This window comes from Apaloderma vittatum, unplaced genomic scaffold, assembly GCF_000703405.1.
Source record: "Apaloderma vittatum isolate BGI_N311 unplaced genomic scaffold, ASM70340v1 scaffold8845, whole genome shotgun sequence".
Lineage (NCBI taxonomy): Eukaryota > Metazoa > Chordata > Aves > Trogoniformes > Trogonidae > Apaloderma > Apaloderma vittatum.
This window is the reverse complement of record NW_009717616.1, coordinates 1-13,092: the sequence shown is the minus strand read 5'-3', so window position 1 is coordinate 13,092 and position 13,092 is coordinate 1. Positions and strand designations below refer to the sequence as shown.

Here is a 13,092-nt window from a genome sequence, read left to right as displayed (position 1 = left end):
ACAAGATTATAGTCTGAAAATCAAAATGCAAGTTAAAATTAGTCCTCTTATGGCGCGATGAATTTTTACTGGGTTTTTTGTAACTTAAAAACACTTTTGCTTTAGACAGAGGGTATATCTGCAAGAGGAGCGTAGTCTTGTAGTGCCATTTAAGGTTTTTGTGGTATTCATGTTAAGTATAATAGTTTGACACTTCGAGTAGCAAGGCATGAGTTCTTGTGTTTTTGGAGGTGCCTCACAGTGCAGTGAAGAACAAGAGATGATACTATCCCTAAAGGGCAGTATGACAGAATAGTTATCAACCCTTTTAGTTTGTGCAATCTGTTTTCTGTAGCAGAAGTAGATTTACAGAATAGCAAATAAAAAATCCAGTAAATTGTAGAATTCTACTTAAAGTTTGTGCAAAGCTTTAGATAGCCTGTACTTGATATCTACTGACTGACATAGTTGGATAATGCTTATTCTCACGGTCGTCTTATGAGAGCTAATATGGAGAACTTTTCCCTGCAGTTATTTTTGTGAATGTTCAACTTCAAGAAAGTTGTATTTCAAATGCTGGCTAAAATATCTGACCCTCTCATGTTTCCCTCCGCTTTGGATTATTTAATTAATCTTAATTTTGTTTTCAGTGGTATTGTAGGAAACAGTGCAGCAACACTGTTGACAACAATTGAAGAAATGCATTTGTTGAGCAAGAAGATATTCTTTAATAGCCTGAGTCTTCATGCAAGTAAACTAATGGACAAGGTTTGTTTCAAAATCGTACAACTTTCATGTTTCAAAACACACTTTCATTTCCCTTTTGTCTAACAAGATTATTAAATGAATAGCTGGTTTGCATGTCAACTTTTCCTAAAACAAGTTTTGTAGTGTCTGTATTTGAGCTACAGACTACCTTAAAAACTTCCTGGCTATGCTTTAATTCTCTTAATGGTTCTATTTTGTGAAAATATCTGAAATACTGTTAATAATAGTATTTATTTGCAGAGCAGTTTACATATTTTTAAAGTTATGAGAAGCAAAAGAATTTGGAAGTTTCCTTCGTGCAGTGTAGCAAAGTCAGCTGATTGAGGTAGATTAACGCATCATCAGATCACTAGTTAATTACTTATCTGTGTAATTTCTGTTCTGAAGCATATCCCAAGGTGGTAAGCTAAATATGGGCTTTTCTGTCTTTTATAAAAATGAGCCAGCAGCGTGCCCAGGTGGCCCAGAGGGCCAACGATATCCTGGCCATCAAAAATAGTGTGGCCAGCAGGAGTAGGGAAGTGATCCTGCCTCTGTATTGGGCACGGATGAGGCCACAGTTTAAATACTGTGTTCAGTTTTGAGCACCACAGTATAAGACAGACATCGAGGAACTGGAGCGTGTCCAGAGAAGGGCAACAAAGCTCGTGAAGGGTCTGGAGAACAAGTCTTATGAGGAGTGGCTGAGGGAGCTGGGGTTGTTTAGCCTGGAGGAGGCTGAGGGGAGACCTTGTCACTCTCTACAGCTGCCTGAAAGGAGGTTGTGGTGAAGTAGGTATTGGTCTCTTCTCCCATGTAGCAAGTGATAGGACAAGAAGAAATTAGTTTCTTCACCGAAAGAGTTGTTCAGCTCTGGAACAGGCTGACCAGTGAAGGGGTTGAGTCACCATCTCTGGAGTCGTTCAGAAAAACGTGTAGATGTGGCAGGTCAGGACATGATTTAGTAGTCATGGTGGTGTTGGGTTGATGGTTGGACTTGATGGTCTTAGAGGTTTTTTCCAACCTTAACGATTCTATGGTTTTACCACATGAACGTTGCTGCTGCTAAAACCAGAATATACATTTGTTGTACCAAACAACTGTTACCTAGGTCAGCATGCTTTTCCTGGTATCTTTTCCTCTCCCATTGATCACTTTGAATTGTGTTTCAGTGAACTTCCCGTTGTTCAGTGACTAATACATTTTGTTTTAATTTCTCCCTCCTGTATTCAAATCATGTTGCTGTTGGTGGATCTGCACATTAAATCTCACTTTTCTAAAACCTAAGCAAAATCAAAGAAAATTTTTAGGCTGCACGTCCCTTTCCATTTCCTAGGGATCTGATGTTCGTGCAGCATCCCTGTCTGAGATATTGATGAGTTGACTGGGCCCCAGACCCAAGAATTGCCTTTTATATTCCTAGTTATTGTGCAACCGCACCATTCACATTACTCTCAGCTCTCACATTACTGCTTTTTCCAGTTTGGAAAAAAAAAAAAGTTTGAAAGTGGAAAACAAACAGCAAAATTTTGTGAGTATTTCTAAATTAATTTTACTTAACCTACATGAAAAATGAAAAAGTATGTAGATTGACAGAAACTGTTCTTTGTGCAGAGCCTTCTAGTTCACCAGCTCTTCAGTAGTATTTCTGAAGTTTGGTGAATGCTGTTCGGCATTCTCAGAGTCGTTTTCTCATTCTGCACAGCTTGTGTCAGCTCCCAACTTCCTGTCTTAGTGCAAGGGCTGAGGAGTGACTTTCTCAAAGGAACAGTTGTTCCTCCTTTTCTTCCCTTCCATATTTCCCAGTGACTCCTTGCAGTAGTTTTTTCATTCATCAGGTTACTCCTCAGTTGCAACCACACAAAGTTCATACTACTGAAGTCCACTTGTTTGTTGTCGTGGAGTGTTCCCATTTGCATGTGGTGTCATGGAAATAGTAGTACCTCTACTACTAATGCTTTTTCAAGGCTCACTTAAAGCTTGAGTTCATAAAACATAAAATGGACAGAGACAATATGAATGTACCAAAATAAATAAATAAATGAAGTTTATGGCATATGCTAGCTGTGTATGAGTTCCTGAAAATGTTTTATTTCCTAATACGTAAGCTAAAATAAAATATCTGTGTGCGTGATCCTTTTGTGAAGAGAAATCAGTGATGGACCTTAGCAAAAATACGTCACTGTTCTTTACTTACAAAGAATATGCGAATGTAGTAGTGCTTAAGGAAATAAATTTTCTTGGCTTGAAACTGTGAGACAGTTCTGTATTCATCTCTGTTTTTATCCTGCTAGGTCTTACATCTGTACTCAAACAGAATCCAGCATAATTTTTCTACTCAAGTAACTCAGTCTTTGTCCTTTTGTTTCGGGTGATAAGCTGTTTTCGGTTTGGAGACGCGTAGAATTCAGAAGGGCAAGGAGTGATGAAGGCATTGTGACCCCCCAGTTCATAGCATGTGTTCTTTGTATTGCGTAATCCTCTTTGCCCTCTTAGTTCCACTTCCCTCAGCCCCCAGCCTGGGGGTAGCTGGCTCTGGATGCTGCCGTTGGTTTATAAAGGAGTCAAATATGGGTTGACTGACGTTAAGTGAAGGCAGTGATTGCCCTGCCACCTTCAGTTGTGGTTTGATGACAACTTGTGAACTAGCATACCGAGCCTACCGTGCCATGTAAAAAGATCGTAGTTTCGCTCTTTTTCAGAGACGCGATTTGTAAATTAAATCTGAAACGTTAACAGTTTTACATTGCGTATGTGCCCTGTGAAGATCTTTCCTCAGGATATAATTGAGGTCAAAAGCTTAGAGAGACTCAGAAGAGGATTAGATACATGAGTACCAAAGGCATCCACAATTATTTATTAATCTCTCTGCTTCAGGAGTTAACAAGGTAACTCAGAAGGAATCTTGACTGTACTGATGTGTAGTTCTTGTACCTGAGTTTTAGACAATCCTTTGAAGCACCTTGTATTGTTACACTTTATGAGTGGACTGCTAAATTGAAAGAATGGTGTCTTATCATGTCATGGCTGAAATTAGTTTTACTTCACAAAAAATATTAAATGAATAGACTGAATTACACTCAGAGAAACGTTAGTTTCCGTGAGATAAAGACCGTATTTTATTATAAATTTAATTCTCTTGCTACTTAGTTTATTGTGTGTTAATATACAGACAATCAGCTTTTGTGCCTTTTCATATGTCTTTGTTAATTTAGTAGTGAATGTCATAATGCTTTTACATTTTGAAGAATCTCAAGGTTGCTTTTACCATCCCTTTTATTTATGTGTTTTATTTATTTGTGTTCAGACCAAAACTGTGTGTATGTTTTCGTAGGATTCTTTTCACATCACAACCTTTTTACCAGCTTTTTGTTAACTATGCACTGTAGCTACTTCCAGAAATATCTGATTTCCAGAGAAGATTAAAGCACTGGAAAACAGACCCTTTATGCTTATATACGTGATTGCAAAGGCTTTGTTGCTGCTCCTGTTGTGCATAAACAGAATACTCACTTGCAAAATTAGTAAATTACTTTTCACTTGCACAGTCTGGAAATCATTGTTCCTTATTTATGCTCGTATTTTGCATTTTACAGCATTGATAAGCCTGTTTACAAGGATATCAGCCGTCCATTACTTTGAATAAAATGCTATTTTTAAGGCAATTTAAATAACTTTGGAAATGCAGATAGAGTATTCTTCATTAAAAAATTTTGGATTTATAAGCTTTAAGTACTTTTTTTTGTTCAGATCATTGAGAAGTGGTGAACATAGCTTCTGTGAGTTACACCATTTTAATGATAATACTCCCTCAATATCATTAGTTGTTGTTGATAATCTGGAAATAGTAAGTAAGAAATTCTGAATGGAAATCGGTTCTACAATTTTTATGTCCTTTAAAAGGAGTTGAAGTGTTCTCTTAATTGCTTTTTGTAACCACAAAATTCCAGAAGACTTAGTCATAATTACCTGCAGATTTGTAACTTGACAGGAATCTCTTTAGCCCTGTGCAGATTCTCTTGTGCTGTATGTGGGGAGAACTGTTTAGAAACACTGGTGTGTTACTGTGCCTTGCTGTGGTGTGCTTTTTTAATATCTACACGCTAACTGTTGATAGACTAGAATAGTATTTAAGCAAATCTTTCTCTTAAGTAGAGCTAGTTGGAAACTTTCTTTTTAGACAAAGTATGTTTCATTAAGTTTGCTAACTCCTTAAGATCCTTTCCTTTGGATGTAAAGAAATGACAGGATGATGATTTGACTCTGATGTCCTCATCATCACAGAAAATTTAATTCCCTAGGTTACTGATTAAGCGAAGCTGAGCCTTCGAGCTGCCTGGGACTTGATTTCTGAAGCGCGGTGGGAAACTGAGACTTCAGGCTGTTCTTTCTAGGACAAGAAAATAGCTTCCTCTTCACATCTATTTTTGAGAAGAGTCCCAAATTACATAAGGAGTGTCACAAGCACAGAGCTGGATGGAAACTTAAAGGCAGTCTTAGATTCTTCCCCTTGCTTGTCAAGCCCTCAGTGTAAATGATACAGGGAAATCTCTGGTTATTTCAAAGTACTTACTGGCTTGCCCAGAAGCACTTCCCTATGAACTTTTTTGGCTTTTGCATTACATCAGAAAATCTTGAGCATCCTGGTTGTAATCTGAAAATAAGGTAGTCAGCAGTGCTCACAACTTCAGACCCTTCAGTCTGAGCAACCACTTTTATGGTGGTGATGTTCAGCTTTCTCAGACAGCTTTTAATGGTCTGAAATCTATGTAACAGCAGTATTTGACATCCTGCCTGAAAGTAAGTCCATTGTTATCAAAGAAAGACAGTGCACAAGGGAGTCTCTTTGGCTCTGATACTCCTTGAAACCCGTCGTCAAGCTTGGTAGCAGAGTCATTGCAAAGTCACTTTTGTTTTCACGGTTTAAAATGCCATTCACACCCTTGAGGTTCTTAGGTTGTCATAGAGCTCAGTGCCGACATCGCAGAGAAGCTGTGCATCGCCACACTTCTCGTGTGTCACTGAAGGTTCCATGCATCAGCTTTTACTGCAAACTCTGCCTCTCCTTCGTCTTGTTAGCTCTTATATTTCAGACAAAAGTGTTCCAGTGTTGGGCAGTCTTGCCAGTGCTTTCAAACTCGGTCAGCACTTGGTTTGTTCTGGTTGTTGGCTCAAAAAGAATGTTTTTTGGACAGTGTTAGAGTCCCTGCGCTGAAAAATTGTCTTTGTATTTTTTTCTTTTTAGCTTTCTTGGACCCAACCATGGGGCCACCAGTCATGCTAGTAAAGCAGATGAGAATTACAGGGTCAATCCTTATGTATCCTTTCATATGTTTCCTCTTCCTCTGAGCTAATACATCAAATGTTTAGGAATTTGAGGTTCTGCTTGTGTTACTCACTGTCTGTATCTAACCAAGAACAGCCTGGTACAGATTGCCATTTTAGAAATGATGAAAAATCCAGGAGAAAATACTAAATGAAAATAATTATCAGAACAAAGGAAACTTTTCCAATGAAACTGGAAGTGAAGTTCAAAGCTCCTAATACACCAGGGGGGGTGGACTGCTCCTTCAGTTCTCTCATATTGAGAGAATTGTCATTTAAAATCGTGAGGCATTTTAACAAGCCTGTTAGGCTAACCTATGCCAGCAGGTTCTGTTGCACTAGCTAATACATTAGAAGAGTGGGAATTTGCAAGCACAGCTGCCCTTACTGTGGCTTCCATAGTACTCCAGAACAGTTACTAAAGGAAGGAATAATTGCAAACATTGAATGAAATGGGGTGAGAGTTATCATAAGGGTACTAAAGAGAGACTATGCCAAACTAATGTGTCATCTTCTTGCTGAGCTGTTAGAATATTAGTAGAGCATCCCAAATCCAGTTTTGGGATTGTTATTCCTGAATGCTGTTCTTTTTAGAGTAAATGTATGCAAATTAAATGCTATGATTGCATTATTTGTTAAGTTTGTCAGGGGGAGAGATATAAAACATTACATGAGAATAACTGTAAATTTCTCCATCATAATTTGATTCCTATCAGAATGAAACCTGTTAGGTTTCTGGTAAAACAAATAGGAGGCGTATTAAATGAGACCAGTTGATGCTGTAATGTGAATGCTGTTGTGGTTTTGAGTGAATCCATGTGAACAAAGCAAAGCTAGCAAGAATTTTTCTGTTGTCTTTTCTTCCAAGACCAACTTGATGTCTGAAAAGCATAGCATGCCATTAGGCATTTTACTTTGGCGATCTCTGTAGGGTCTTAATAGGACTCAGAGCCTAGGACAGCTGTTCTGAAGCTTCTCTGGTAGACATGCACTCAAGCTGCTTAGACTGCTGCTGTTCAACAATGGTGAATATTGTTTCAGTTTGAAGAATGAATTTCTGTAGTTCACAGAATGTCAGGGATTGGAAGGGACCTCCAAAGATCATCTAGTCCAGCCCCCCTGCCAGAGCAGGATCACCTACAGTAGGTCACACAGGAACATGTCCAGGTGCATTTTGAATGTCTCCAGAGAAGGAGACTCCACAGCTTCCCTGGGCAGCCTCTTCCAGTGCTAATCAGTTGTAAATGACAGGATGAAGCAGCCGGATACCTTTTTGCAGGATCTGTAGTGCTTTGTCTCCACCCCCTGCCAGTGAGGATCTTAAAGGTGGTATTAAAAGCAGATTAGGCCTTTAAAAAAGCCACCAATCTTTTGTTTGTCACTCTAAGCAGTACTTTCTCTGAGGAGCTCTATGTTTAAAATTACCTTTTTGTATTTAGTACTAGTATCACAGAACTGCAGAATGGATGAGTTCAGGAGGAACTGCTCCATCTGGTCTAACCATCTTGCTCAAAGAGTGTCAGCTAGAGCAGGTTCTCCAGGCCTGATTGCAGTTGAATTTTTAATGTCTCTGAGGATGGAGACTCCACAATCTCACTATGCAACTGTCCTCAGTGTTTGACCAGTCTTGCAGTAAAAACCTGTTTTCTCTGTGCCCGTTGCCTCTTGATCAATCACTGAGCACCACTGAGAAGAGTCTATCTCCCTCTTCTTTGTCCCTCCCACAAGGTATTTATATGCATTGATAACATTCTCCCTGAGCCTTCTCTCCTCCAGCCTGAACACAGCCTCTCCGTGTGTAGGAGGTATTCTGGTCTCTTCCTGAACTTTGTGGCCCTTTGCGTGACTTGCTCCAGTATATCGATGTCTGTCTGTACTGTTAACTTTCTAATGTTCAAGTATGTTGGTATATAAATAATTTGGATTGCTTGCCTATACAGTATTTTCAGTATTTTCAGGTGCACGTATGAGCTAACAAAGCTGGTACCTGCTCCAGTTCTTAAAAGAATTAACAGCGTTTAATAAGAACAAAAAATTACACTTTTTCATTTAACCTTTGTAAATGGGAAAGGGAAACAGTTAACATACATGCACTCTTTTCCTTGTTAATACTGCCTCTTCTTTTTCTTGTATATTTATTTGCTCTTTGTTAAACCCTTCAAGACATCCTTTGAGCTACTTGCTGTCAGAGACCAGGAAGCCTGCTCTGGGTTGTATATTTGTAGGAAGATTAGTGGCTTAGTAATTATTCCCCACTGACTGATAAGCAGAACTTTAAATGAAGATGCAACGTTTTGTACTAAACCTTATGTACAACTTTTACTGTCCATTGTAATTTTAGGAGAATGCATTTCAGTTTTGTATATTGGCTTTTAAAAATCAGGAATTTTTTCTTGTTTTCTTTGAAAGACTGAACAGGTGGCTGGCCTTGTTTCTGCATGGCTGAACTGCTGGTTATGATTGTTTATACACTTAATACTCTGTTAGTTTATATGTTAATGCTGTTAAAATTTCTCTGATAATTTTGTGGTTAGCTCCTGCCTGGTTTGCATCTGAAGCAGGTACTTCAAAAGTAGAATTCAACACTCATTTTTTTCTGGAAATAGGATTGATATAATAATCTTTTAGTGCATGTAAAACATTAAGGCATCAATTTTTTTATTAGAACAGTGATTTAATGCTCATGAATTGAAGTCAGTAAGTTCCTCTGTAAATTAGATATGTCTGGTTTTACATTTTCCTTTTTAATTCTGAAAAAAACACATTCAAATGCGAAAAGTTAGAATTTTCAGAATTATTGTAGCACTGATTTAATTTTCCTCCTACTTACTGATAATTCTGCCCTTATTGTAGTAGTAGCTAACCCCAATAGAATTTAACAATCTAAACCTTTTTTCCTTGCCGTGTTTTTTTTCTTCTATAATGTTCTTCCTTGCTCCCATCTAGAAGAAAGTGGACTTTTTAACAGAACAGGTTAGATGAAAGATGAAGTTAATTTAGAAGCTTCTGACCATCAGCAACTTCAGGATACAAAAATTGTGTGCAAAAAAGCCTGAAATGATCATTGCCGTGATCTGTGTGTGTCTGTGTGTCTGTGTGTGTGTGTGTGTGTGTGTTATATCAAACTCCAGTCTCAAATTAAGGCCAAAATATCCCTGAACACGGTCCAGTTCAGGTCTGAGAACAGTGTGTTCAGGGCACAATCAATACCCCTAATAATAACAGGAATAAACAAGAAGAAAGTCACTCAGTGATGTAAGTTGCTGTAAACTTTACTAGTAATCAGCACTGCGTAAGTGCCTCTTTCTGAATTACTGTTACTTCATTGCTAGAATATTTGTTTTATGCTTTCAAGACTGTTTAGGCTGAACACCAACTGTTCTCTGAACCATTTAAATTTAGTTTTCCATTAGTTCCTTGAATTCAGTATGCTGTCTCTTGGTAAGTGAGAATACAGGAACACTTTTGTATTCAGAAGGCTTCGTAAAAGTTTTTATTTGATCTTAGTAACATTGTGAGGACATGTACAATATCTCAAATGTTTTGAAACACACACATTGTGAAAGCAAGGCCTGTCTCTGAAGAGAGAGTTCTTTCTTCTGTCTGTGGTGGCATATTCATTAGGTACAGGTTTATTTCCAGAAGGCTCTGTAATCTTCAGCTCTGAAAATGCCTACTATCTTCTCCTTGGTTTCTTCGGCCGTCAGCCTCTGCCCCATGAAGACTCAGACATCCACATTGTTATGCTATTAAATCAGCAGTTCTCATTTGGGGAGATGTGGAAAGTGTTGCCTGTAGCTTGAGGGTCCACCCACAGCTGCCACCTTTTCTTGTTGAGCTGGAGTCTTAAAGGCTGAAGGAGCTGGGTCTCTTTGCCTTAGAGGAGACTGAGGGGTGACCTCATATCCCAGAGCTCTGCCTGCACTAGATTCCGGATTGTTTACAGGAGATCCTGCTCAAAGTGAGCTCAGTGGTGCCAAAAATGTGGCTGTTCTTTGTCACCCAATCTAGCAAATGTATTTTATTTTACTACCAAAAATGGGAGTGTGGGGGTTTCTTTAGGTCTCTAGATTGAAATAGGCCGATTCTGAGTGAAAGGAGAAATTTAGTTTTGCTCCTTTTGTCACTGAATGGGGTGGTTGTGTTGAAGGTTGCAGGCAATTATTATCTGAAACATGCTAGATTCATCCAGTGTCAAACTAGAAGGTCTTCTCTGTGTGGCTACATGCAGTTGTATTATTAGCTGGTTGCATTTGTGCTAATGAATTGGATGGTGTTTGCTGTAAAGGAAATTTTAAACCCCCACAAACAGATAATCTTGTTCTTCAGGTTGAACTCCCGCCTCCTGATCTTGGCCCAAGCTCTGCACTAAATCAGACACTTAACTTGCTCCGGGAGGTTCTGGCATCTCACGACTCATCTGTTGTTCCACTGGATGCCCGTCAAGCTGACTTCGTGCAGGTACAAGAATTCTTGACTGCTCTGAAGAGGAGGGGGAAGGAAAAAAAGTATGTGTAAATTAGTCTCAGTAAACAAAAAAATGAGTGAAGGGTTAATTTTTTTTGTCGGGTACCATTTTGCACCCTTCTGCCAGACGTGGGTTGGTAATCTGAATAAGATGTTGACTAAGAAAGTGGATAATTACAGTGCAGTATGGAGTATGCTACTCTTGACACAGTATCTAAATTCTATTATCCAATTACTACTCCATTAAGTAAATACTCCCTCAAGATTGCACAATTACTAACTGTCTAATGTGTGTTAATCTTCCTTCTGCTAGGTTAGAATCTGTTCTTCTCTGGTTTTTATACATTTCCCATCACTATGGTAGCTGAGCACCTGCTGACAAATCCAGTAGAAAACTGCTTTCACAGTTGGAAACTCTGATTTCTCTTTATTCCGCTTTGGGGAATAAATACGTTGATAGAGACAGAATGAGCTTAGAAGCCTTGTGTGACATGATTTCCTCCCTCCCCTCCCTCTTCCCTGCGTGTTTTATGTTTTAGGTTCTGTCTTGTGTGCTAGATCCGTTGTTGCAGATGTGTACTATGTCTGCTAGTAATTTGGGCACAGCTGATATGGCAACCTTCATGGTAAATTCACTTTATATGATGAAGACTACTTTGGCTCTCTTTGAATTCACTGACAAGCGTCTAGAAATGTTACAGTTTCAGGTAAGTTTTAACTGACTTAAGCAAAAATGAACCGACTACTGATTTGACACAGACTATAAATTGTAACGTGAACGTATTTCACGATAATGTTGGCTTTAGGTCAATTCTAAATGACCAGAATGGGGTAAGAGGGGTTCTTATCAGGCACCGTAAGCAAATAGGAGGAATCAGATCTTACGGTACATGGCATCTTTTAATTTAAACAGACAAAAAAATGATTAAAAGATTTGGTTTGGTTTAGTTGCAGATAAACCTGTATCAGTGAATATTTTCAGTATCCTAATCGTTGTAATAGTTGTCTGCTATCTGTGAGAAGAAGCAAATGGCAGTTGAAAGTTTGAAAGCTCAAACACTCAAATGATACTCGGTCATGTAGTTAATACTAGATCGTCATCTAGTTCATACTACAGTCTAATAGAGCTGGAGTTACTACTTCAGCCATTCTTTCTGCCTTTCTTCTCTCATTTGTTTGGTTTCACCTTAGCATGCCAGGATAGTTCATATGCGGTACCATTTTGAAATGGAAATGTAGTTTGTAAACCCATTGACTTGGGAAAACTCAGGCACTGCCCATTTATAGTTTTGCTACATGAACATCTCTGCAATAGATCTCACGAGAGCTTTTGAAGCTGGGGGGCTTGGAAAAAAGTCACAACTTGTGTTTGAAAGCATCAGTAAAGATTGACTGTGAGCCATTTTTTGCTTTCTACTCCTAATTAGAATTTCTAGCACCTTTTAGTTCTGAAACAAACAGACGGACAACCCCAGCAAACTGTCTAGGGCATTTCTAATTTCCATTACCAGAGGTTTTTTTTCTCAGTAAACCTTGCAACTGATTTATTCTTCAAGGTTATGCATTTAATACCAGTTATTTTCTTCAAACGTTTTACAAATACAGGAACAGACTGAAAAAAAAAAATAATACATAAGTAGGTTATTAAAGTGGAGTTAGAATGGCATATTTAATAGGAGAAACATTTTTCATAGGAAAAAAAGTAGTCTCTAAGACAGTTAAGGTTTCCAAATTGAAATATTAAGGTTTCCCTCCTGATTTAAGAAGTGTATTTCTTTCTAAACAATTTTAGGAAGGAAAAAGGTGAACTCTTGAAATATCAGGCACAAAAGTCTTAGATTTTCATGAGAGTTTCATATATTATAAATTTTTGCTTTTCTTTAGGATTGGAAGAAAAGTGAAATGTGGGGAGTTTGTCTGTAATAGTATATATGTATCTCTCAAAAATATCTTACCAAGACTACTCAAACTAAAAAAATGTTTGCTGCTGCCGTGACTGGATTTATTGATTAGGTTTCTCTACGAAGTGAAGATTATACTACGAATGTAAAATATCTTTATGACTTTTTTATATGAAGATAATTAAAGTAAAACTGATAGCTCTAATGTCATTGTCTATTTTTCTTTAACTTTTTTCAAATACGCATTTATCAGTATTGAATTTCAAATCATTACTGATTATGGTTTAGTTTCAGTTTTGTTTTCCTTGTGAAATACTGTGTCTTTCTTCTATTTATAATAAAACTGCCATGCTATTGCCACTATTTTCAGTAAGAGTTAGTTGGTTTTTTATCACATATTATCAAAGAACTATAACAAAATAAAATGGTATCATGATTAAGATTAGAGCTTTGATATTCTTAATTTTTTGGTGCTGCTGAATTTGCAAATACAAAAAAATAGGTTCTTGTCTTGGGCATGAAAGAACTATCAGTATTTTCGTTATTGGCTCCTTGTAATATGGAAGAGATAAATGGATAAAATAATTATGCTCTATGTATTTACAGCTTTCCCTTTTTTGTTGACCACTTACCTTTTCTTATTATTTTTTTTAATTATTATTATTTTTTTTTT

The 13,092-nt window shown here is 37.8% G+C and overlaps 1 protein-coding gene across 1 annotated transcript in view; it reads left to right on the top strand.

Moving 5' to 3' along the window:
• The window catches only part of COG6 (component of oligomeric golgi complex 6), a gene marked incomplete at its 3' end in the record, with an annotated part of 47,640 nt that extends 36,415 nt beyond the window's left edge, over positions 1-11,225 (top strand). The window contains exons 13-15 of the mRNA XM_009869971.1: positions 630-747; positions 10,381-10,512; positions 11,058-11,225. Of these exons, the coding sequence (XP_009868273.1) occupies positions 630-747; positions 10,381-10,512; positions 11,058-11,225 (418 nt within the window). The remainder of the gene's footprint in view (positions 1-629; positions 748-10,380; positions 10,513-11,057) is intronic.
• Positions 11,226-13,092: the final 1,867 nt, after the last annotated feature.